Raw genomic sequence first — 26,349 nt, 5'->3', positions numbered from 1 at the left:
ACTTCAGACTAAAGCAAGAATTTCAAAGCAAAGACTTTGATTTCAGTTAGCAGCCTGGTCTCTTACAAAGGTGGTGAGGAAACTAGTGCTGTGAATCACACAAACTGTATATTAAAAATGAGGCGCTGTGGTCTGTCATATTCCCACACACGTTTTCAATAAGTCCTCGAATGTTTCAGGTCTCCGAATGAGCCTCCACTGGTCGTGGTCAATGAGGATCTCCGCGGGTCTCGGTCTCATGTTGTAGTTGGAGGCCGCACTGGCACAGTAGGCCCCGACATCACAAATAACCAGCCCTGAGCCCTCTGGGGGCAAGGTTAGCAGGCGATCCTTGGCAAGGAAGTCGGCTGATTCACAGACAGGACCAACCTGCATAAATTTAAAAGCTGCTTTACTTCTCGTCCCATTAATGGGAATCTTGTATATTGGGTTACCCTAGCAGAACAGGTGAGGTAAGAACTAGATTAAGAGGAAGAACTATGATGTATGTAGGCCTGTCTTCACAAGAGGAGGGAAGGCTCATCAATTACTAAGATTAATTATGGAACTGGACATTGATAAAGTAATTTACTCCAAACATTGAGTCATGTCCCCAATAGAACTGATTTGCAGCAACGGCACTTATAGTATCACTGAGAGTGTAGCTCTCACACTCAGAATGTCGCTGACAAAGAATTCTGAATGTTTAAACCACAACACAATCTTGCACAATTAGTATGACAGACCAGCAAAGATAATGTAGGAAATACACTCTTAACTTGATTTAGAGGCAGCCATGGAACACTTTTAAACATACACTTGAGAGATTATGATGTGATACTGCTGGGAATATTTATTTTCTTCAACGGTGTGACGCCACATCTGACTGGAATCGACAGATATCTCGACAATACATATCTCACGCCTGCTGTGTAAAAAAGACACAATATTCAGATATACAGTACAATAGGCATATCTGGGATTGTCTGGCCCTTACAATGTCGAGCAGTGTTTTGTCTCCTTCGTCTCCAGTGACTGCTGTGTAGTCCAGCAGATCCACGTGGTGGTAAGCCGAATACAGGCTTGGTCTGATCACTTCTGTCATGGAACCATCAGTCACCACAAAGGTCTTGGATGGGGATGATTTGACACCAAGAACCTGAAAGAGGTAAATCTCTTAATTAAAACTTGTGGAGACTTTTTTTCAGTCGGATATTATTTTAAGAGATATAGCTAAATTAATTATTCATAAATAAATTCCATAACCCTTACCTGTCATACACTTTCATTGGCTATGTAAATCCCACGTGTGCTTTTAAAAGAACCTTGTTTTAACATTTTTAAAAATGTAAAAAGGAAGCTTCATGTTTTCTATATCATGTGGTTCTTTTTCAAAGCTGCAGTGTCAGGAAATGCATGTATTGAATTGTTTCATTGAATAAATCATTTTCCAACAAAAGCTTGATTTGATTTATTTTAAATTCACCTTGGTAACGAGAATTGCAGTGCTTCCAATTATTGAGCGACCTGGTTCCAGAATAATCTGCACTTTCTCTCCTTTCAGTTTCTTCTGTATTTCCGCAATCAGTTTTGCAGGAGTTGGGACAGCCCCACCTTCTCTTTTATAATCTATTGACAGACCCCCTCCAATATTTATACACCTAATACTGCCAAATCCTTTCTCTCTCAGCTCTCGGGTTTTCTGCAGCAGGTAGGTGCACATTGAAGTTATGACCCCCAAATCATCAATGGTTGAGCCCAAGTGACAGTGCAGACCAATGACTTCCACACAGGGGCTGGACTGAACCAATTCTACAACGGTGGGTAAATGCTGGTCTATTATACCAAATTTAGACAACCGGAGGCCGGTAGTGATATAAGGGTGGACGTTGGGGTCAATGTCGGGATTTAACCTTAGCAGAACTCTAGCGGTTTTGTGTAATTTCTTGGCAGCCTCTAAAATATGTGCTGCATCAAATTGGGAGTCAATGTTTAGCATGCAGCCCTGCCTGATGGCATATTCTATTTCTTCCATTGTTTTCCCATTACCATTGTACAAAATATTGCAAGGGGGAAAACCAGCCTGCATTGCGATTTGCATTTCAAACCCACTGACAGTTGTTGCACCACATCCAGAAGAACTGAAAAAAGTCAAAACACAAGACAGGATATCAAATTGAAAACTTCAAAATGTAATGTAAAAAGTTGTTATCTGCTATGAAACCAAATCATCTTCACTTGCAATTGCACAATGACAAAGCAATTGTGATTTAAAATGTTTGTAGCTAACAAAATGTATCTTACTTGTGCACTTACATTCATTATAGATCAAGTGTGCAGTTCAGAAAGAAACATGTAAACTGATTGTAAAACATGACATCTGGTACTACAGTAGGTAAAAGAGAGTTTTTTGCCTTGTCCCCCAGGAAATGTTACATTGCGCTTCCTAGGATTTCTTTGGGTTTAAAGCATCTTACTGGCTGCAGAGTATGTCAGTCAATAGGGGAAAATCTACTTGGTTAATGGCAGGAAAGAAAGAAGAGGTGGGGACAATTTCACTCTCCAGGTGAAATTACCATGAAAATGCAAGACATGCAAACAGAGGTTTCTTCAACCTAGTGTAGTGCCAGATATCATGTTTTCAAATGAAGCTATGTTTGCAGAGACATGCATTTGTATCAAAACTATCCATTTAAGAACTGTTTAGTACATGGACATGCATGGTGTGGAAAATGCATGGAATTATTTTGTTAGCTACAACCACACAAAGACACTAATAGCACAAAGACTACAATGGTATGAGTTTGCAATTGATAGAATGGTACCATTGGTAGTAACGTTTTCATATTCTAACACAGTGGTTTAAATTGACCAATGAGAGCATTCATTCCAGTGTCAAGGCATCAAATGCAACTTAATTTGCACAGTACAGGAATTACACTTCTGCTACCAGTCACAAGACAATCCCAAGCACATAAACAGCACTCCAGGAGGTATTTGAATAGAGGAATACATTTGAACCCAATCATATGACTTACATATTCAATATCATTGTGGTGTTATTACCTGATTATTCTGAGCAGCTCCAGGTTTCTGTTTGCTTTCACTGAGTAGTACAGCTTGTGCTCCAGGCCAGATTGGTTCAAGGCAGTGCAGTAGTCGCTGATATTCTTCTGCAGCTGTGCTTTGCTATATACATAAAAGGGTGATTTGTAGAGCTTCTCGACTGTTGCCTGTAAGTCTTTGATGTTGACGCTTTCACAGTATAGCCTGCCAGAGCGAAAGCAGAATTCAGATCCCTGAAGCAGCTTTTCTTTGTCAGCCTCCATTGTGTGCCACCCTGCACAGATTCTGATATCTGCCCACTATGAATTACATTAACAGTTTGCTAGTCAAGTTAGTTATTAACAGAACAGATGATAGCAATGCATTGATACTGGGTAGATCTTTGTTTTCAGAGAATGTGCATACTCAGCATTACGAAATAGATTTCAAATGTAAAATATTAAGCCGACTGGTATGTCTTTATGATACTGTATCTATAACCCAGTTCAAGCTGGATGTGCTTTCAAACAAATTGGCCTGGTTTATTTTCATTTTAGCAAACTATTGTATAAAGATACGAAATGCAAGTGTAATAAACATGCCGAACACGGAAATATTTTTTACTGCAAACACATTAATTCTTTATTGCACTTTTACTTACTGCAGTCAAATTATATGCTGTAGGAATCAAATGTGCAGTTTTGAAAGAAAAAAATGTTTTAGCAAACTGTGGCAGGCTGGCAAGTGGATAGAGGCCCAGAGACAGTCTGCAGTTCAAAAAAATAACAATTTTATTATAAATAAACAAAAATAAAATGCACAAGGGCAAAATAACAGATACTCAAACACAAATAAAGCAAAAACAAAACTCACAAAAATAAAGTTTCCAGGCTGGGCAATGCCTTCACTGGATTTAGAAAATTCAAAAACCACAAAACAAACACCAACCTGCTTCCTCAGCTCCCTTCTCCAAATGAGAAGCAGAGGCCTCCTTTTATATCAGGTGGCTGGGCGCTGATTGATCGTTAATCAACCTAATCAACTAATCAACCCCAGCCACCTGAACATAATAAACCCAGGCACGTAGTGGAAGATAACCCCATCCCTGCCAATTTCTAAAGAGCAGAGCTTTGCTCTGCCACACAAACATTTTCATTTTAAAACGTGACGCCTGTTACAGCACTAGATGGGTTTGCCAATGGTGACATTCTGATAATATCAATTTAGTTATTATTAAAATCCGGCTAACAACACGCTTATTTATCAGTCTTACACCAGATTTAATATTACTTTGGGAAATAAAAACTTAACATTTACATGTAATTAAGTTGCTATAAAATTATATAGCACACCAAAGACATAACATTGTGTATGTTTACAGCTTTCTTATGTTTTTTTTAATTATTATAGGTACAGTGCATTAGACTGTATATTGAAACCACGGGAGGGTGCCAGACCTGGGATCCCAATGCAACAGCGCTCCCAGAGGCAGCTTCAATGCCGCCCCAGGCAGACCCTGCCGTGGGCCCCATCCCAGGCTCAACAGCCCCAGAAGGGCCCCTGAAGGCTTGCAGCCTCAGACCCAATCCTTCACACAACACCAGCTACAGTACTGGCACACTTGCACCTCAGACAATTGGATGCTCGGCACCATACACACCAGTTATGAGCTTCAGTTCTGCACAGGCCCTCCTTCCTTTCGAGGAACCGTGCGACCCTCTCCAGGTCTCGACAAGCAGGAAGTAGTGGTATTACTTCTCAAGCAAGCCATCCACCTCTTAGAACCCACCTCCCAAGAGGAGGGGTTCTACTCAAGATATTTTTTGGTGCCAAAGAAGGATGGTGGCCTTCGCCCCATCCTAGACCTGAGACACCTCAATGGGTTTTTGAAGGAGAAAATTCTCTAATCTGTCCGGCCAGCTTTTCGTCTGTCATGGTGTAAGAACCCTGGGTCAGGCCATCTCAAAGCAGCACCCGTCTCACTGGATTGTGGACACAATATTGTTGACTGCATTTACTAATGCTGGCCTTCCCCAACCTGGGTGTTTTGGCTGTACACTCTACCAGAGGAGTGGCTAAATCATGGGCCCTCTTTAGAGGAGCTTCATTGACTGACATTTGTACTGTGGCTAGCTGGGCTACTCTGCATACTTTCACCAGGTTCTGCTGAATTAATGTGGTATATCCCTCTATGCCTTCTCTAGGCACAAGGGTCCTTGAGGGTGCATGCTCGCACCACTAACTGTGGTTTTACAGACTCGACGTTCCTTGTCTGCTGTCTCTGCTCACGTTCCCTCGTGACGGCTTTGGTATACTTTTTCCAAAAGTATTGTTGGTGGTCGTCTTCAAGTTGAAAGGGAACATTAGGTTTATGGATGTAACCCTGGTTCCCTGAAAGAGAAGACGACCACCAACCTGCAAGGTCACATTGGTTGCTTTCGTGGATTCGATGCAAAAGAGGAAGTGAGCTTCGTGGAGTGACTTTTTATTCCTATGGGAGGCGGAACCGACATCACTCCCCGGAGGGACCTATCGGCAGCTCTGACATAAAATGCTCAGTGACTACCTGACCTGTGGCAGGCATATCCCAAATGTATTGTTGGTGGTTGTCTTCTCTTTCATGGAACCAAGGTTATATATATATATATATATATATATATATATATATATATATATATATATATATATATAATATATATATATATAATGTGTGTATGTATATATATATATATGTATGTGTATATATGTATATATATATATATATATATATATATATATATATATATATATATATATATATATATATAGGCTAGTGAGATATGTCCTGACAGGATTCCAATAAGGTTTTCAGACTTACTATATTGGATATGTGAAGGTTACTCCAGAATTCTAGAAAGTATTTTTTAACTATGAGGTGTTTTCCCCTTGTGCTTGCATATATATACATGTTTAGAAATAATGATCAGATCAGCTCTCGTCAACACCCCCGGGAGACATAACTTGTATTTCGGTCAAAAGTAAGGAGGCTATGAATGTATTTAATAATGTATTGAGGAAAGAACTAAAACAAGAATGGGGGTTTTGAAAGCTCATCTGGGTATTATTGCTTTTGCTGTTGAGACCTTAAACTGAAATGTTAGGGGAATGTGTTAACCCAGCTGAAAATAACTACTATTAATAATTCGCTAGTGAGCAATCTGTGAATTAGAACACACATTTACTGATTTTTGGTTTCTATACCAAACTGGTCATTGAAAAATAGCACAGTCCGCTGTACTGATAACATGATCACTTAACACACCAATACATTTATAAATATATGAAAAACAAGTATATTTACTAAAATGAATATCATGTACAGTTCTTGAATCAGTATTGGGGAGTAGTTACTGTTACAAGTTGCTTGAATAGTAACTTATTACATTGAGAAAAGACTAGTTACAATTACAATAAACTTTATTTTAGGCACAGTTTACATTTTACAGAGATGGATGCTTTCATGATCCAATTATGGAACTCACTGGTTCCTTCCTGTAACAAAATATTCCAGCAAGATGATATGAAAAGTGTGTCCCTGTAATATGTAATATGTAAGGTTTGACTTGCACTGAAGCGTTCTGATCATCTTGTTATGCATTATACAGTATTTTTTTCAAATGTAACTAAGTTATTTTTTCACATAAAATGTAATGTGTTACCACATTTGGTTACCTGTCTCAAAAAGGAACTATTATAGTTACAAGTTACTGAAAAATGTAATCAGATTACAGTGAATGTGTTTTTTTAAATCTTGACCAACCATCCTTGGCTGCTTCAAACAAAATCTGTAATTTATCATGAATGTTACTTTAATACATTCAAAATCAATTTAAACAAATAATAATAAAAAAAAATAAAATCTATTTATACATAGATGCCAGGTGAACCAAAGTTAGGTTACTAAGACAAAATTTGAAAAAAAAATTGATTATCTTGGAAAATTAAAATAAAATAAGAATTGTGTATCTTGGTATTACTACAGGTGTTCGTGTAACATTTCCAACGGCAACTTTCTATGTCAACAAACTAATAATTGTATATTTAATTTCTCTTGATGCTTTTTTGTGTATTTTTATTTCAATTACACAGCATTTGTTATTGTGTTTGCCATTAATATCTGCATAGCTCTTACTTGCCACACAATTTGTCTAGAAGCTTTGGTATTTGGTTCAATTAAATTGGTGCTTCTGGTCAAGTTTCTCAAAATCTATGTATTTCATTAAAGGACTCCATGCTTCTTTATCTACTCATGTCGCCTGAATCGCTGTAGGGTGAGGAGGTTGCAGAAGTCTTAGATTCCCCGTCGCTGTTGAACTCTGTTCTCTGCGAGGGACTTGAAGAACTGGAAATCTCTTTTTCTTTACTTGACGATGAACCTGATGCATGAAGATCCAACAAGCCTTGGAGATGTTTGATGTAGTTAATCGCCGCTCTCAGGGTCTCGACTTTGCTAAGTCGTTTGTCCTCGAACTCCTGTGGCAGATGCTCCCGAAGACGCGAGTAGCCCTCGTTGACACACCGAACCCTTTGCCTTTCTCTTTCGTTGCGTTTCCGGATGAAAGCCGGTTCGAATGAATAGTCGTAGACCCCAAGATGACCAGTCAATGGCATGTATGAAAGTGTCCTCGAGTATCCGTGACTGAAAGCCTGCTCGAGGTAGGATGGTTCAAAATGAAATGGCACCCTAAATGTCTCTGCCAATGGTGCCCCAGGGTGGTCCATTGGTAAACTGACTGTGATGGATCTTGGGTATGGAATACGTTCTAAAAAAGATGCCGGTTGATCAGCAGCCATTCTTTAACTTTAGAACGCTTCTATGCCAAAACAGTTTTTAGCCCAAAGTCATTTGCTCTTTAAATCTTTGCTCAATAAAAAAATTAAAATAAAAAAAAGTTTATGGCTGCAGACAGTGCCTTTAACAAGTTAAGGAGATATACAATTGCCCCATTAAATGTCAACAGCAAATCCAGTGGGTTGAACTGTGCATCAATGGTACTAAACGTTTCTTCTGATGTTGCTGTGTTCGAGAGGTTTTACTTTTTTCCCTGTTCATGAAAGGAACCCAAAAAGAAACAGGACTAATCACTTGAGATCTCAGGCAATACCAGAAGGCCAAAAATTATTAGCTTTACTTACTGTTTTAATCCACAGTAGCTTTTGAAGTTGTTTTATCTCTTGAGTAGAATGGTGAGTAATCTTCTAAATAACAGCTTTAGGGGTCTTACACAGCAGATCTAGAGACGATACATAGTATTATTGCCTCCAAGAAATGAATCCTTTATATCCAATTCTTCTTTATGGCAATGCATTTCTTCAAATGGAAAAGCATGGGGTCTTGGATTGGATTGAACCACTAAAAAAAATTTAAATGGTTCAATCCAATAGTTCAGTGGCTTGGAAAATCTTGGAATCAGTCAAAACACTGCAGTTTCAAATAGGAAGAGCTGAGAAAAAACATAACAATGTTTAGATTTTACATTTCCAGTTACAAGAATAAAAAACACACATACCATGGACAGCCACAGGGTGTGCTGAATTAAATGGACAAAGTCTTTATTTATTTACTGTAAGGCTCTAAAGCTGCTCAGGTAGAATATGGGACTGTTATTCAATGAAACGGTAACCAGTGCGAATTGTTGCATACAGAAGAACTTGCCAACCCAGTACATTTATCATTATACCAAATCAAACTGTTAATGCTACAAAAGAGTAGCTACCTTGACACTTTTTAGTGCCTTTCACAAAAAAATTAATAATACAATTTAAAAAAAAAAGTATTGGTATAAAGACCTTAATCAAATACCAACAATATTTTTCTACTTGCAATATGTACATTTTATATGAAAAAACCACAGTAGCTGTGTTACAAAATGTTGCAAGCCTTATTTGTGTTACTGACTGAATTCCGTTTTAAACCTGTAATGTTTGCTTATTGCTAAATTACTTTATTGTACAAATAGTTATTTTTTTCAATTCTAAGTATTAAACATATACGTTATTTGTTTATATTTCAAACTTACGAATTATGCAATATTTTAAAATTCATTACAAGGCATTTATTTTAGAAAAGTCTGTTCTTAAATTATTTATTTATACTATTGCAGCATTTTAGTAAACATTGTATAAAAAGAGATTTAAGAATATAGTTTTTTTTAACTTTGACAAAGTGAAAAGCAATAAAATGTGATCATCATCTTGGTCTGGAGATAATTTAGTAATTTATTTTTTTAAAATATTAAAATCCTCACGGATTGAAAGTCAAGTTGAAGCTGAAGTCATAACGATTTCAAAAGCCGCTCCAAGCAGTGTTTTGTTTAGTATGCTGGTTAGATAACACATTTTTACTAGTCCAGCAATTTCGCAGTGCAGGAATATATATACCATTTATACAGTGATCAACAATCCAGAAATGAATTAAAGAGACAAATCATTTGTTTTTAATATATAAATCAGGACAATTAAGTTGTGTTGCAAATATGTCACCAAATTGTTACATTGCTGATTTTTTTTTGTTGCATTTGATTTTCTAAATAAATAAAACCCTTTTTTTTCTTAAAGATATAATGCGTCTTTAGAACATTTCTAACTTCAATTTATAAGACTGGAGAAGCATCCACTGTTAAATAAAGCTCAACTGTACTTTATTTGATTATATTTGAGTATATAAAGTGTCATATAGCACTGTCGTACATTCCTAGTACACTAAAGGAATGGAAGTGTATAACTACAAAAAAATACTGTGGTCAACTTTTGCAAAGGACAACATTTAGAAATGTAACAAGTGTCATCCAGGTATTCTAAAAGTGTCAGCTTCACTTACCTTGGATTGCTCTCCTTTCTAGTATGTCCTACATTATTGACAGCCAAATTTCAGATAAGGTTTGCAGTTGGTTATTGTGCATCTCATTTAGAAAGCAAAAATAGCTCTTTGACTGTTCAAGCATTGGTTTAAGAAATGCTGTATCGCGACACTCAGGTCCTTTAAGTGCTTCTGAAGAGAGTCTCTACTGCAGTAGATTTGAAAATCTCAAGGGAGGAGATGTTTGTCTGTCAGAGTTTTTTTAAGTAGGTAAATGAGGTGAGATAAAAAAAAGGACACCTAGACAGCTTCCAGCTGTAGACCTCCTCCCACCCAATTCACTGCTTGGATAATGCTTGAGCCTGGATCATATTTCAGCATCAGGGTTTTTTAAATGTAGGATTTCACTGCATGCAATTGAGTCCTAGTTATGGGCATTGCAGTTCAAAAGTTTATATATGCTGTTGAATATATACCAATCCATATTAAAGGTGCGCCCAAAATTACACTTTGGTTATTGTAGTTTCATTGGAATCCTTGCCTAGCTGTAGGTGCTGTAGTAGCAGATGGAACATAGAGGTGCAGTCTCAAGTAGGTTCTGTAGTAGCAGATGGAACATAGAGGTGCAGTCTCAAGTAGGTTCTGTAGTAGCAGATGGAACATAGAGGTGTAGTCACATGCAGGTTTTTTGGGACAGCTATGTACAGGAAGAATACAGTAAAATGTCACCTAGGAATGATCCTGTATATTTATTATTGTGGTAAAATGGCAGGATACTATGTACCTCTATTTCCAGGTTTCTGTGATATAGGAAGCGTACTCAGAATTTATAGTTCAGCGCGTTTTGGGTACTTTTATTGTTCTCAATCAGGTGAGCAGAAGCAACCAAAATAAACAAACAAAACACCTGCCACCTGCCTCCTATCCAACACCCTCTCTCCTTCCCAGAAACCCCTGTCTTTTATACTTGCCTGTGGCAGCCTAATTGATTTCACCTGTTCTAAATTCATTTGGACACTGGAGGCTATTTTGGCTCCAAATGCTCGCCATCCACCACTTCCCAAGGTCTTAATGCCTTTATATTCCAGTCGCTCACATATACCCCATCACTACCTATATATATATATATATATATATATATATATATATATATATATATATATATATATATATATATATATATTTTTTGAGCAACTTTTACCCAGAGATATGCCACACTGGATTTTACTGGAGAATTTTACAGCACTGGTAAATCATTAGATCAACCTTCTATTTTTCTCGGTGGGGTATGATTTGATAACATTGGCCTGTACTGTAGCTATTAAAACATGGATTCATTCTATCCAAGCCCAGGTGTAACATTGACTGCACTGGGGTGTTCTTGTACAAGCTGTGGCAGAGATTTATTTATTTATTTATTTTTAAATGGTTGTAGGGCATAACTAGGATTCATAATGACCAGACCTCTTAATCTGTTCGAGTTTGTACTGAAGAAATGTTACAGAGTTTGGACCAGTATTACTAGCGAATATTTTCACTCACGTTTGCTATTTGTTTATTGAATTGTCACAAATAAGGCTACTACTGCTACTACTAATAATAATAATAATATAATAATAATAATAATAATAATAATTTAATTGTGAACAGAATAATCAAGTAATTTTTTTAAATTACTTTATTTATTTATTTATTTATTTATAAAATACAGTTTGAAATTTTATAACAGCCTGTATACGTTTTATCAACACACGTATGGATTTTTAAAAAAGCAAGGAGTACCACAGGAGGGCGCTGCATACATCACTACAGCGCGGCAGTAAGGGATTGTCAGTATTAATCAGAACCATTAAAATAAATGTTACATATTTCATTTATGTCAGCAGTTTATAAGATACACTTTATAAGATGAATAATAATACAACACTTTATATGATTTATTGATGTGAAATGATAGAACAATGATGACTAGTCACTGTTCTTCTCTTCTTCGGTGTGTGAAAATATTAGAAGTTTACCGTGTTCCCTAAATGTTCTTGCTCATGCTCAGAAGAGATAGTGTCTCACAGTGACGAATCCGAACAGAAAAACAGATTGTGCTAGGTCGGTGAACCATAATAAATTGAAACATTTTGTTGCTTTTGTGTTGTAAATGTAAATTCACAGTAATGTAGAAAATACGATGCAATAGTATATACTTTAGTAGAAGGCTTATTGTGAACACGTTAGGCTACAAGATGACCACTCTATTGCGTGTGACAGCCTAAACCAGTTTGTTGTGAGGGTCTGGTGTTTTGTCCTATATTGTGTACATAATTCAGTTGAGTTCGTAATTTGTACATCATGGTATTGTTACCCTATTGTTTTACCTTTGACATAAGCAAATATACAGCACTGTGATCATTTCATTGTTTGCCCGTGATGTTTTACCCAGTTTATTTGGATGTCAGGAAGTTTACCCCATATCAAACCAGACAGTCAGTATCAATGTAAAAGTCATAGGCTTGTATTTGCTGTGTTGTGGTGGTTTGAGTCTCACAGTCACATCCGCACAGAACGCACAATTTTAATGGACCTTTCTGTGTAATATTGTTAACGTTTTTCTTAGTTTAATAACGGCGGGAGAGTTATTAATTATTATTGTTTTTAAAATATTTACTCTTCCTACTGTATTAGGCAATGTCTTTTATTCAGTTCGTCCAGTACAATATTCAATTAATGTACACATGTAAAGTAACATATTATGTACATGTATTACAAAATTAGGTAGCCGAAGTATTTACCTAATTTAAGTAACTTGTTACCGATATACACATTCATTTACATTTGCATACATGGAAAGTTATGCCCATTTAAACACGTTTTCATGTCTGTCATATACTGTAATATCATTTATAAAATGGTAAAAGTGTTGGCAATATTGTATGTCACTTTTTATTACAATAAATAGTTTTAAAGGTTTCCACGTTTTGCTTGCCTCTCAACCCTTATTTGGGTAGGTGTGATAGAGCAGTTCTGTTCATGACCATCCAACCACCCAAATAATGTATCATTTATGAATGTTATATCTAAAACCTGTCTATTCCTTTGTTTCTTAGGGAGGAGTGATTCAAGATGGAAGTAATGAGCTGAAACATAAAAGTCAGGTAATTTCATTGTTCGTTTGTTTCCATCCATATCTGTAATACACTAAAAGAAAACAAATGTTGTATATGGGTTACCAATATATCGTTGTGATCCCTGAAGAACAGGCAGGTTATTAAAGGGTTAACCCACTAGAATCTGGGATAAAAAGTAAGCTGTCATTCAAAGGTTTCAAGCCCTATACTCTTTATTGTGAGTACATCTTTACAGCATGCAGGCTGAAGTGATCTACAACTGTCTGATTTATTTAATAACTGAAAGGTATACAGAACATTGTGTTTTCTTTTTAATATACTAATTACTTTCTTGTGCTGTTTATGTTATACTGGTTATTTTACCCATGCTCTGTGTTTTATCTGGATTAGTATGAATGACATTAACCTCAGTCCAGCGGGGATGGACCAGCTGAGCGTCTCCTCTGTTAGTGGTGCTGTACCTGTGACTGGGGGTCACCTGGGGCTGGCAACCTCACCCACCCACCACCCCATTGCTACGCCAGGTAAGAGGCTGGAGATCCTGCCAACACTGGCCTCCTGTTTGTCAAAAAGTCTTTCTCTCATTTGCAGTGATAGTCTCCCTCAGAAAGATAAGTCAAATTACTGGATAACTGGCAACAATTTCAGGTGAGTGTGTAACTGGGTAGTTTGATCTTATGTTTGTCCCATCATGGAAGCAATGGATCAAGTCCTGTTCCCCTAAACATTTTATTGCTTCAAGTTTCCTTGGCTTGAAGTTTTACATTATTTTATTATTTCTGTGGAAGTTCCTTGATTGGGAGAAGACAGCAGTGGGCAGGGTGTTCATGGCGAATGTTAATTGTATAATACTATAACTAGGGATGCGATTTTGATACGGTAAAAATTACAGCAGTCATGGCTGAAAATAGACAATTTCACGGAATGGTCACGGCTACAAAGATTTGAACTTAAAAATATATATTTGTTCATGTAATATACTGTAATATTTTAGTATTTGTGCAAAGTAAACATTAATGTAGTTAACATGTATTTAATGTGTTTTCTTTTAACACGCGCTTTGTCAAATGTAAACATAGATTATTATTATTTTTTTCTAACAGTACCTTTTAAAAAACAACAGTAACAGGAATATGCTTAACTTTTAATTTTAACATGTATACCTTGTCCGACGTAAAAAACAAAAAAAAAAAATCTGAACACTGAAATTTAGTTTTACATATAAATTGAGAATTTTACAATATCCTTTTTGTTAATGTCTGTTTAAACACAGCTGTAGTTTTTGTATTAGATCCACATTAAGGGGTTAGAAGGATCGTTCTGCATTTACACTGTTGACAGGTTCTGATAAGCACCGCAAGGGAATGACTGGAATAGGGGTTCATGCTTCTCCAGAACTGTAAACTGCCCTCCCTTTAGGTTTTGCATTATCAAGTGTATGCAAAGGTATACTTTCTGCACAAAAGACTTTGGTTGATTTGAAGCATTAAATCTGCTCACTCTCTTTCAATTGTTTGGGATATTGCACTGCTAGTTGCTTAGAACTTAATTTTGCCACTTTTTTGTAGTTCTTTGTAAGTATTCACCTTTATTTGACGTTTGCTAACTGCTTTAACTTTGCACTGTAACCAATTCAAAAGATGTGAACTGCTCATTTCATATTTTCACGCTGTGGAAACAAATGTTAAGGTTCATGACAAAATCACATGCCTAACTATAACCTAGCAACTAAGTGATATATATATATATATATATATATATATATATATATATATATATATATATATATATATATATATATATAATATATATATATATATATATATATATATATATATATATATATATATATATATATATATATATATATATATATATATATATATATACATATATATATATATATATATATATATATATATATATATATATATACATATATATATATATATATATATATATATATATATATACACACACACACACACACACACACACACATTTAAATGTTTCTGAAGCATTTTCAATTAGTTGCTCATTTTTGTAACATTACTTCTTTTCAAAACAATAGGAGTTAAACTTTGAAAATATGCCCTCTTTATGCCTCAAACTGTTTCAGGAGGAGGCGGAAGAGGAGGAGGTAGCATATATCATGGCCTTGGATCAGTTATATCTTAATGTATATCTATTTTGGTGTGAGTTTTCAGGTATGCCAGTGGCGATTCCTAATTTTGGCCCCTCTCTGGGCTCCCTCCCCTCGGCCCTGTCCCTCATGCTGCCTATGGGACCTCTCGGGGACCGAGGGGTGATGTGTGGGATTCAGGAGAGGAACTACACCCTGCCACCACCTCCTTACCCTCACCTTGAGAGTAGCTACTACAGACACATCCTGCCAGGTAAGCTACAGGTAGAACTGCCCTCACCCTAGTCACTTATAGTACATAGCCCTTGTTAGCTCTTCGTAGCTTGTGTGGCACATTTAATTGAACAAAGTGTCGCAGTGCTGAAAAACATTAATTCATATTTGTGGAGACCTATGATGTGTGATTAAAAATGTCAAGGGTTGGCAATAAGTTTAAAAATATAACACTGCGGGCGTTCACAGTTAAAGTGGCTCATCCAGTTAAAGTGCTGCCACTGGGAGCGCAGGATGAGTTACGCAACTTGGACGGCACCGGTTCGCATCCAGGCTGTGCAAAGAGGCCGAACTTTGCTGTGGACTCCGAAGGAGGCGTCACATTTGCTGTGACACTGCCAGGGGTGAGGGACGCAAAACCCGCATGGACTGCTTCTACTCATCATGCAACAGTGTCCCCTACTGGCCAGACACTGAGCAAAATTCAGAGTGGATAAAAAGCATGGCTAATCTCTGTTCTCCGGGATCGGTAGCCCGCCCACCTCTGCTCTGGATTGGTCGGCATAAAAGCAATTCTGACATTAGGCTTGTGAGATTGGAGGACGCTCACATGCCCTCGGAATGTCTGTGCTGTGTGGGGATCCGCTGCGGTGAGGAGAATAAAAAAACACTATTGGACATTCCAAACTGGGGAAAAAAAAATCTGCGGGGGGGAATAATTGGTCACTAAATATAAAAAAAAACAAAAAGACACACACACACACACACACACATATACACACACACACATATATATATATAAAACACTGCAATACAGTACACAACACGGTACACAACAAAAGTAATCAATTTCTTGTGTTCTGTAACACATTAACATGTACAGTTGAACCTGTCTTTATGCTGTAAGAGGGTCTTCCCTTGGGCAAGAGGACACACTTTTACTATCTTATACTTTTACCTGAATTCTAGTCTCTGTTTGATTGGACCAAGAAAGGCTGTATCTGTAGAACCGCTCTGAATCATGTACAGGCAGTCCTCGCACTTACGACACAATTGGTTCCTGAAAGTCGCGTTGTAAGTCGAAGCGTCGTAAGTCGAAGCACATTTTCCCATAGGAACAGTGTTATAAATTGGGGTTATGTTCCTGACGTTCAGCCAGATAATATAGTTTTACAAAAATGACCCGTTATATTGTACTATCGATGTTGTAAAGTCGAAGCAGGGTAATAATGCAAAGGAGTCGTAAGTCGAAACGTCGTAAGTCAAGGATCGTCTGTATTTGTATTTAGCTCATGTTTGAGGGTGGTGGAGGGTAGACACAACAATAGTCTGGTGAAGTTTGTTTTGTTTTTTAAGTAAAAAATAATCTATTGGTATCCAGGGAATGTGGGATGGGACAGGAGAAATGTGACAGTAATCTTTGGTATAGATGATAACCGGGGCAGAAGACAGTAAGGCTCAGCATAATTAAACTGAGGTCAGTCAAAGGAACACTGCTAATTGGCTGTTGTTGGAATAACTATGTTTATTTATTATCTAGGCATATTGTCATATCTAGCAGACAGACCGCCACCTCAGTATATCCACCCCAGCTCCCTAAACATGGATGGGAACCCTGCTCTCTCTGTGTCAAGCAACGCCTCTGCCCTCGACCCATACCATCCTGGAGGAGTGGTGGGATTGGAGCCCAGCATGGTGACTTTGGACTCCCGGCAGGTGGGAGCCCACAGTGCCCAAAGCCTTCACCCCAGCAGTGGACATGAAGTGGCCCTGGACACTGGAATGGCCATGGAACCGGTGTCTAGAGTGACCAGCCCCATCTCTACGGATGGGATGGAAGAGGACTTGACGATGAAAGGGGTGGCAGGGGAGCACCAGCAACTACCCGCGAGCTCCAGGAACCACGAGAACATTGTCGTGGATTCTGTGGGGAATGGTTTGTCAGCGGAAGCGGTTGGCGAAGGTGATGTCATTCCCATCCACTCAGGGGCCCTGGAACTGCCTGTTGTCATGGAATCGGTGCTCCTGGGCGGGAGGGTCACTAACGGTGGCCTGGGTGAATCTCTCCACATGGCGGGGATGAGCTCTGGCTCGGTCAGGGTGGTCCTCTCCAGCTCTCACACCACCATGAACCCCCTGGAGCCTGTGTCCATTCATGGGGCCAACATCAGTCTGGAGCCTGTCTCTGCGTCGTCCATCACAGCCGAGGTGTCTCTGGGACATGGGCAGGTGGACGCGTCACCAGAGAATCTGGTCCTTGTGCCTTCCTCTCTGCAGATGGAGGATTCCAACTCCAACAAGGAAAATATGGACACTTCCTTTACAGTATGTGAGTACAGGAAATACAGGGGTTAAGAAAATGCTACAGTAAATAGAAAAGCCAGTACAGTTGAACACAGCATATGGATCAACCTCGAATAGAAAAGGCAAAGCAGAGCTATGATATTAAGGAACAGCTGGAGTGGAATGCAACATCTTCAAAAGTAAATTTCATTACTCAGCGCTCCAGATAAGCTGCGTACTGGGTGTTTTACACATTGAAAAAATATTAATTACGCATGATTTTTAAATTCAGTGCGCAAAGAATAAGCAGAGCAATTTTGCGTAGAGTTTGCATGTTATCAAGCTTTATGTACTTCATTGGCTTCACGGCATCTTAATGGTCAATTGTGAATTTACTGCATGCGGTAGCTAGAGAATGGGTCCAACAAATACCGGGCCTGCTAATTGTAACCTTCCAGAAATGCGTTACTAAAGTCCGGGTTTTCAGTCAAAAATAAAAATAAAAGTGTGGTTCAATCCATTCACTTGCAGTGCGGGTTTGTGACTGGTGAATAAACGACTGGATTCTTAATCTTCAGGATTTCTCGGCACTGTCTTAGTCCCCCTCAACTTACTGTACCAATTTACCTATCTGTCAACCGAATTTATGGAGAGTTATTTATATTGCTATAGCGAGGTGATCAGTAAGGAATACAATATTATTGTATCTTTATTTGCATTAGTGCCGTATCAGCAGTTGGAAAGGGAGAGCACAAGTGACTGAGAAAGGAAGATTTACAGAAAAAAAACTGAAACAGTCTAGTGCTGTAGTAGTGGGAGGAGGCTCGGTGAATGCTGTAGCTAAATACATTGAAAGTAGCAACTTCTCGGTCTGTAATATTATTAAGGCAGGACTAAATTAGGTTTTTGTCCAGTAGTTCAAATTAATATTATAGTTAAAATATCGGCTGTAGTTAATGCATACCCCTTAGGTTAACATTGAATTATGTACTGTATTTATTGGAAGTTTTCATAACTTAAAGGTAATGTTGCATTTTACTCACCCAAAATACAGTTTAAATCAGAGAGAAAATTACTCAATGACCAAAAACCTTATCTGGAGTGCTGTCTGTCTTAATCATAGTATATTAAACCCTGTACGGCTTTCTAACGTTCTGCTGTAGTTTTAGTTAGGGGTGTGCTTTTAAGAATTATTTATCCGTAGGTATTAAATAAATATATTGGTTGTGTTGATTTCAGAACAAGAAAAGTTGCCCTTCCTTCAATGAGTACCAATTAGTGGCAATTAACTTCCACTCTGAGTATTCTAAAAGCTGATTAGAAGCGAATTTCCCTTTCATCGGGGCAGATGTTTTTACTACTATTAGCTGAAGGGGTCTATTGGAAAGACAGCATCCTTTAAATGTGTTAGCAATGTTTCTTCCACAACAGCACTGCAAAGTGGTCCAATGACTTGCTTACTGAACTGCCAGTGTATTTGATTTCTAGGGTGCGCACTGTGTGGCCAGGCCTACCCATCGGACTGCCCTCAACATGGACCGGTCACCTTTATTCCAGATACCCCTATTGAGAGCCGTGCTCGACTCTCCCTCCCCGGGCAGCTCACCCTGAGGCAGTCTGGAACTGGAGTTGAACTCGGTATGAACACCATATCTTTCTCTGATTATTTTGGAAAAAAAGCCCATGACAAACACAGCAAGATTAATTGGCTGCTGGCATAGAATCAGATATATGCTCATGTGAATATACAACCTGCAGGAAAAGAGAAGGGCAAAATGTGTTGAGAAATTCCATAGTGGCCGATATGGCCACAGAGGGGCGCCACCGACATGGTAAAAAGGGTTCTGTTCATCCATCTGTTGGGAGTCATCATGTTGGCCCTGGAACAACATGTTACCCTAGTGCAGTGGTTCTCAATCCTGGTCCTGGGAACCCCCTGTGTCTGCTGGATTTTGTTCCATCTGAGCATGCAATTACTTAATTGAACACTCAATGTGCTTAATTAGACTTTTTAAATTTTTTAGCTTATAAAAAGTTGGAGAACAAGTTCCTTATACAATTATGTATGTAACTTGAAATCTTCAGGTCTTTAAAGTAATTAAAAAGCTCTGATTAGGCAAATTGGTAATTCAATTGAGGGTTCAATGAAGCAATCGAGAGCTCAGTTGGAACAAAAACCAGCAGACACAGTGGAGGGCAGCAGCTGACAACTGCTGCCCTAGTGGGACACTTCTACTAAAAATGGAAGGGGTGTTGCAGAATTCCAAATGAACATCCCTAGAACTATGAATCCTGATGACTCAGTGCTGTGCTGTTCCAAGCCGATACCTATTCATGTATGTGTGAATGGTGCTCCTTTGCACTAATACATATGCAGAGGTTAACTTACTGTGTTGAAGTGAGGATGTCCACATTTAGGATTTAGGCAATGTAGAACTCTGGATGCATTTTGAATCTGAGAATTTTGAAAAGTAACACATTTCGTTTTACACCCCATTACCGCCTGCGTATCTTAGATTGTAATGTTGGGGTTCGGCTGTGGTGAAGAAATAACTCTTAAGTCAATAATTCAGCTGGAAGCAGCCACATTACAGTCTTACAGTTTTATTACTGCAGCTCGCACATTGTCCAAATTTGTTTTTTTTAGAAGGCGAACACTAATACACTACTTTATTTATTACAATTTTTTATTGTAATACTGATGCTTTATTCATTTAGAATATTTTACATTAATTATTCATTTTGTAACTATACATGTTAACCTAACTTTGAAATAATTACTGGTCCTGAATTTATTGGTCATAAACAATAACAATAATAATCTTACAACACTAGAAAGTTGGTGTTTCTTTTCAGCCCACCCCAGTCACAAGTCACTCTAACGAGTGTGTAAGTCTTTAGCAATGTCTTTGCACGCTGCCCACCTTCTGAAAGCCATTTTCTTTATGTAGTGTGTGAAATATATTGCCTAAACCCGGGTTTATCAGTTTAAAAACATTTAAAACACATTTTCTAAATTTTTTTAGGTTATTATAAGTTAAAACCGAAAATGTCAAGCCCTTTTTATACGTTTACATGCACAAGGAATTGATACCTTTGTAATTGTTTGTTTTAAATGCAGAAACAAATATCTAGCGTTTATGTTACAAACTCAGTAGTGTTCGGAGCAATCCGTGCTTCTGAATTTCTGCACGTTAATCTGATTAAACCTCCAATCTGATTCCAGCTAAAAAGTGGTTTACATTCAAAATAGACACTCCATTTGTGTTAGATTAGTAGACTGTGCTTTATGTTTGCAGGAGTATTTTCTCGAGAGCCCATCCCGGTCAGGACCTGCTTTGGACCCCTCGTCGGGCAGCAGTGCGGCTCTTTGGATGTATCTGATTGGTCAGACAAGGCCGCTCTTCATATCTGGAAGGTAAACCCCAGGCTGATTCATTTGATGTAGAAGATCTGCTCCCAACTCACTCCCTATGCTTCAAAACCAATAAATAATTAAAAAATCCACCAAATTCAAGTACTTCAATATGAAACTGTAATATTTAATGTTCAACACATTCCCTTGATACAGTCCATTTACTGTGTCTAGAGATAATGTTGTAGATTCCACAACCATATTAAGACAGTTTCCCTGTACTATGAGTGAAATGAAGAATATAAAGCCCCTTTCACGTTGGCACTCCTACCTGGGTCCAGACCCAGGTCCTGGCTAACTGGGTTACAATCTCACGTAGTGTGAAACCACGCACCTGGGTACCTGGTTAACCCGGGTTCCAGCGACTCCACCTTAGGATGTGGATCAACACACTTTGACCTGGGCTGAATGAGACAAAATGTGTGACGGCGGATGAAATAACAAACAGCCACGCGTGCATGAAGGAATGTTTTTATTTATTCTGTTTAACCATATTTTTGTTGCTTGAGACACACCGTGAGCCAGATTGCAGCAGGGATGAAGAAACATTTGCTCCAATCAACATTTGGGCCGACGGTTCAACCCAGAGAAGCTTGGATGGAAGCGTCTGTAACAAGCTGCTTCTGGGGCATTAATATATGCGCACTGTGTACTTGCGTCTGTCACCCAGGTCAACCCCGCTTTATGAAAAATAGTGTGAAATCACGTAGTCGGTCTTGCCTGGGTAGGTTCTGACCCAAGTAGATCATGCCAGTGTGAAAGGGGCTTAAGTTTAATTTGTAGTGACAAAGTCATTTGTATTTTACCTTCTTTTTTTGCATAAAAAGAGAAAAGCATCTTTTAAACTTCTTAAGCGCTAAAAATGGAAACTGATTTTCTTTATAGGTGATTCATAACAATGTGCTGGAGTTCTGTGTCACGACAGATGAAAATGAATGTAACTGGATGATGTTTGTTCGAAGAGCAAGGTACTTTATTGTAATATAAGGTTCTTTATATCTAGCATGGTCAAATAGTTTTGTTTTTAATAAAATCTGTCTGTATTTGGGCTGATAAAATATAACAAAGTTTAATAGCAGTAAAGTTTAATAACAATAAAGTTTAATAGCAGCATCTTGTGCCCCAACTGCACAGGGCTGTCAGGGAGCAGAATCTGGTAGCCTACCCCCACAATGGTAAAATATATTTCTGCACTTCAAGAGAGATTCTTCCTGACCATGAGCTCCTATTCTACTACAGCAGGGACTACGCCAGGCACATCGGTAAGCAGTGTAAAGCTCTTCCCGTGATGAGCAAACATGAGGTGTTTCTGAATGGGCCACAGATTTAGACAGAGTCCTCTCATAGTTACAACACACACATGCCTAGATGACGGCAACAGTGAAAACGGTTTCCATAGTGGGCAGTTGGACTAGGTTCTACTGAGATTACATTACAAGGAAGCAGGGTGCTCCACTTGCTGGTTTCCTGTAGCCCCTTTTGAAAGGGGTCAGTTACTGTCCTCAGCTACACCTGATTTAGGGGGTGTTAGTGAAATGATATCAGTACCTTGTCATTATCACCCCTAATGACCAGGGGGACAAGTCTGTTTTTAAATTGATTAATAGGATAATGGTGCTGTGATGTCACATTGTAATTGTTTTAACATGCCTCCCTTCTTTAGGTGTCCCTGAAATTCCTGAAGCACAAATATGCCATCGTGGCAAGGAGTGTGCGTCCTACACAGAACTGAAGTCTAGCCTGAACAGCCACACTCACAGCAACAGCCCAAGCCAGGTGCACAGCAGCAAGCTAGTGAGCAGCCACTGGCCGGGCCACCCCAAAGAGAGGAAGTTCAAGTGCGCCATGTGTTCCCGTGCGTTCACCTCGTCCACCAAGCTCAATGTGCACATCATGGGCCACGTGGGCATGAAGCCACACAAGTGTGAGTTCTGCAGCAAAGCCTTCAGTGACCCCAGCAACCTCCGAACCCACCTGAAAATCCATACAGGTAAGGGACAACTTGGAGGGTGGGTAGACAGAGGGTACATTTCTTGTTATTATAGGTTGGGTTCAGTTTATCTGTATACAACCATGGAAAAGATAATTCTAGCAACCTGGTTGACTAATCTGGTGTTTTCCCCATTTATATACAGTCAGTGGCACAAATTATGGCAACAAGATTAGGGTTGGGGATTCTATTGCCCACGTTTCCTCACTCAGACCCTTTACTTACTAAATATCTTGCTGTTATTGCATAGATCATTGTATACTGTTTAAAATGTGCAAGACATCTCACAAGTAGACTGGTGTCGTGAAATGTTCTCTCTTTCTAGGAAAGCAGTACAAGGGGGGATGGGGAGTTTGTTGCTGGATAACTGCACTCAGACTACTTGCTCACTAAATATGTTGGTATCCGTGAATAGATAATTGTCTCTTTACAAAATATGCTAAGCATTTTATTGAGCAATCCATCTCACAAGTTCAGTGGTACCTTAAATATGATTAATTTACTAACAATGCTGAATGACTGGCTGGAGCATTTGTTCTCTATTTACTGCCAAGACTGCTACAATATTCAATGCAGTGCCGTCCTTGGCAGTCCTTAGCTAGAAACACATTTTTGAGGGTAAAATGAAGAGAAAATGTCACACCCAGGTATTCTGCATTGGTAGTAAGTGAATCATATTTGGGGATCACAGCACTTATGGGAGATACTGTTCATTAAAATCTCCTGTATGTTTTTAAAGAGGAGACAATGTTCTATTCAGGGATACCAAGATTTTAGTGAGCAAGTAGTCTGAGTGAAGTTATCCAGCAGCGAACTCCCCATCCTGTTGTATTGCTTTCCTAGAAAATGGAGAACATTTTGAGGTATAATTTTACTTGTGAGATGTCTTGCTCATTAATATTTGGCATATTATTAAAAAGGTTCTATTCCGAGATACCAGGGTATTTAGTAAGTAAAGGATCTAAGTGAGGAAAAATGGGCAATGCAATCCCCAATCCTGTTCTTGTTGTAAATCAATTGTTGTTGCCATAATTTGTTCTGGTACTGTATGTAGAAAGAGGGTTGCTATAAAGAAATCGCCCAATTTGATCTTTGTCAATTATTTAGTTATAGTAGTTATTGTAGGATCATCTTTCTGAAAGAGTTAAATAAACATTCATTTATTTGAAATGCTACTTTGTTTTTTTTTCATAAATTACTAAAACATAGGATGGTGAGTTTGAGTTGAGTAAAGCATCATACTTTAAATATTTATTACTCTAAAAAATATTTCATACAAATTGTAAAACAATTGTCAACAACCAGGAAACACTGGTAGGTGTTCAGCTTTAAGTCAGAAGTTGAGTTCAGTAGTTCCACTGTATTCTTATTAAGCTACTTACATATAACCAGGATGACTTTGTAAATAAGATATCACATATCTCTACAGTCCTATTGGCCTAACATACACAATAAATACATATATCAATGTTTCATCTTCTCTGTTCCATTTAGGCCAGAAGAATTACAGGTGTGCAGCCTGTGAAAAGTCTTTCACACAGAAGGCTCACTTGGTGTCGCATATGATCATCCACACGGGAGAGAAGAACCTGAAGTGTGATCACTGTGACAAGATGTTCATGAGGAGACAGGATCTCAAACAGCACATTCTGACTCACACACAGTAAGAAAAGGGAAGCAAGATGCTTTCTTTCATACCAACAATCCCAGCACATAAAGGTTAACGATGATGGCTACAGAAAGCTCATGAAAGCTAGACATTTAAAAAAATAAAAAAAATAAAAAAAATACACCTTAAAGAAATTATACACCAAAAGAAGTAACTGCATGGGGTAAAGTTTGTGGGGTTTATTAATGTAGAGAAGTTGTTGGGCACATTGTAAAACAGCCTGGAGATCTTTCAATTTGTTTTAAATTGATGAGGTTGGAAGCAAGTAAAATAGAGAATGGTGAAGTGAGTCCCAGTAGTATAATAGATAACCACATAACCAATATGCGGCAATAACAGAAGTGTTGAGTTGGTGTTCATTGATAGGTAATGTGTATAAGGTGTTGAGTGATTGATTTAGCAATTACCTGTTTCCTTTTAGTGTTACGCAAATAAAAATATTAACATTTAAGAAAGAAAAAAATATATATATATAAATATGTTTAAATGAAATACAATTATTTTGATCAAATTTTGTTGCAATTTTTAAGAGATTAAAGAAAAATATGTGCTATGCGTTTCTTTTTTTGAAGGGTATATATATATACACACACACACACACACACACACACACACACACACACACGTACACGCAGTTCTCCCCCTTCATAACGCTGTAGTCGGGAGCCATAGTTAAGAGACCGTGCTCTTTGTGTTCTGCCTTATAATAGAATACTAGTGTTAGTGTAGTGGCATTGTGGGTCAAATGGGAGCCATGACCATACTGCCTTATAACCTGTTCTGTATTATAAAGGACCGCCTTATGAAAGGGGAGCACTGTATATATATATATATATATATATATATATATATATATATATATATATATATATTGAAATTTCTTAAAGAAATGGTTTAATTCTAAAATGTTGTTTTTGGTTGTTTTTTTAAGGGAGCGTCAAATCAAGTGCCCTAAATGTGACAAACTGTTCTGGCGGGCAAACCATTTGAAGAAACACCTGAACTCCCACGAAGGAAGGAGGGACTATATCTGTGAGAAGTGTACAAAAGCTTTCCTGACCAAATACCACCTCACGAGACATCTGAAAATCTGTAAGGGGCCGAAGAGTGAGTCTGCACAGGACCTGGACGAGGAAGAGGACGAGGACGAAGAAGAGGAAGAGGAGGAGGAGGAGGAGGACGGTCTGATTGAACCAGCCAGATTAACCGTTAGCGTGTACGCCCCTCACCAGACACTGACTCCACACAAGTAACTGGTGGAACTGCAGTCCTCCACATCTAGATACAGAAATAACTGCAACAACTTCGTTTTGCAGATGAGCCACTGCAGTTTGCAGTTGTCAACAAATTATTTAAAGTACTTAAAATAAACTACATTTTGTTCTGTTGGTAAACATAAAAAATGTGTTCTAATAAAATCAATTAAAAAAAAAAAATGGTAACACTGACCATTAGCCCTTTGCGGTCCTTTGTCGGACCAGGTCCGACATTACAATATTCCCTTTCCAGTCCGACATCATCAGAAAGACGTAAAGCACAGGTCCCTAGTCTCTAGTCGACCTTTCGATGGCCGAGTGAGACCGGAAAAAAAGGGTGTATCTCATAGCCCCATCCACTACAGAGATAACACGGACACAACAAAGGAAATAGCTGCT

The 26,349-nt window shown here is 38.3% G+C and overlaps 3 protein-coding genes across 4 annotated transcripts; 1 reads left to right on the top strand and 2 right to left on the bottom strand.

Moving 5' to 3' along the window:
* Nucleotides 1–827: 827 nt before the first annotated feature.
* On the bottom strand, nucleotides 828–3,308 carry LOC121317830 (diaminopimelate decarboxylase 2, chloroplastic-like). The gene is made up of 3 exons (XM_041253931.1): nucleotides 3,046–3,308; nucleotides 1,466–2,120; nucleotides 828–1,138 (listed from the first exon to the last, which is right to left on the bottom strand). Exons 1-3 carry the CDS (start codon nucleotides 3,306–3,308, stop codon nucleotides 899–901), a joined length of 1,158 nt encoding a protein of 385 aa, XP_041109865.1. The 3' UTR covers nucleotides 828–898.
* A 3,637-nt stretch (nucleotides 3,309–6,945) lies between these two features.
* Nucleotides 6,946–10,103, bottom strand: LOC121317810 (achaete-scute homolog 4-like). Its single transcript, XM_041253914.1, has 2 exons — nucleotides 9,884–10,103; nucleotides 6,946–8,507 (listed from the first exon to the last, which is right to left on the bottom strand). The coding sequence occupies exon 2, from the start codon at nucleotides 7,855–7,857 to the stop codon at nucleotides 7,303–7,305; it is 555 nt and encodes a 184-aa protein (XP_041109848.1). The 5' UTR covers nucleotides 7,858–8,507; nucleotides 9,884–10,103; the 3' UTR covers nucleotides 6,946–7,302.
* Nucleotides 10,104–11,901: 1,798 nt separating this feature from the next.
* LOC121318508 (PR domain zinc finger protein 4-like) lies at nucleotides 11,902–26,240 on the top strand. 2 transcript variants are annotated; one of them, XM_041255249.1, is made up of 12 exons: nucleotides 11,902–11,965; nucleotides 12,961–13,008; nucleotides 13,372–13,505; nucleotides 15,189–15,377; nucleotides 16,878–17,666; nucleotides 19,109–19,258; nucleotides 20,920–21,038; nucleotides 21,921–22,003; nucleotides 22,170–22,297; nucleotides 22,699–23,025; nucleotides 24,520–24,688; nucleotides 25,626–26,240. In XM_041255249.1, exons 3-12 carry the CDS (start codon nucleotides 13,373–13,375, stop codon nucleotides 25,945–25,947), a joined length of 2,409 nt encoding a protein of 802 aa, XP_041111183.1. In that variant the 5' UTR covers nucleotides 11,902–11,965; nucleotides 12,961–13,008; nucleotide 13,372; the 3' UTR covers nucleotides 25,948–26,240. The 2 variants fall into 2 exon arrangements, with proteins under 2 accessions (XP_041111183.1, XP_041111184.1); XM_041255250.1 differs by lacking the exons at nucleotides 11,902–11,965; nucleotides 12,961–13,008 and having other exon boundaries at nucleotides 13,420–13,505; nucleotides 15,182–15,377.
* The last annotated feature ends 109 nt before the right edge of the window (nucleotides 26,241–26,349 follow it).

This window comes from Polyodon spathula, chromosome 7 (assembly GCF_017654505.1).
Source record: "Polyodon spathula isolate WHYD16114869_AA chromosome 7, ASM1765450v1, whole genome shotgun sequence".
NCBI classification, from domain to species: domain Eukaryota; kingdom Metazoa; phylum Chordata; class Actinopteri; order Acipenseriformes; family Polyodontidae; genus Polyodon; species Polyodon spathula.
The sequence above is the reverse complement of the archived record's forward strand: the minus strand, read 5'-3'. Positions and strand labels throughout refer to the sequence as shown.

Excerpts from the sequence above, each read along its gene's own strand:
- LOC121317830 (XM_041253931.1), bottom strand. The coding sequence starts at position 3,308 with ATGGAGGCTGACAAAGAAAAGCTGCTTCAGGGATCTGAATTCTGCTTT. Across the intron at positions 2,121-3,045 it reads GAGCTGCTCAGAATAATCAG|TTCTTCTGGATGTGGTGCAA; the intron begins GTAATAACACCA and ends GACTTTTTTCAG. Across the intron at positions 1,139-1,465 it reads CTGCAATTCTCGTTACCAAG|GTTCTTGGTGTCAAATCATC; the intron begins GTGAATTTAAAA and ends TACCTCTTTCAG.
- LOC121317810 (XM_041253914.1), bottom strand. The coding sequence starts at position 7,857 with ATGGCTGCTGATCAACCGGCATCTTTTTTAGAACGTATTCCATACCCA.
- LOC121318508 (XM_041255249.1), top strand. The coding sequence starts at position 13,373 with ATGAATGACATTAACCTCAGTCCAGCGGGGATGGACCAGCTGAGCGTC. Across the intron at positions 13,506-15,188 it reads CCACCCCATTGCTACGCCAG|GTATGCCAGTGGCGATTCCT; the intron begins GTAAGAGGCTGG and ends GTGAGTTTTCAG. Across the intron at positions 21,039-21,920 it reads CCGCTCTTCATATCTGGAAG|GTGATTCATAACAATGTGCT; the intron begins GTAAACCCCAGG and ends TTTTCTTTATAG.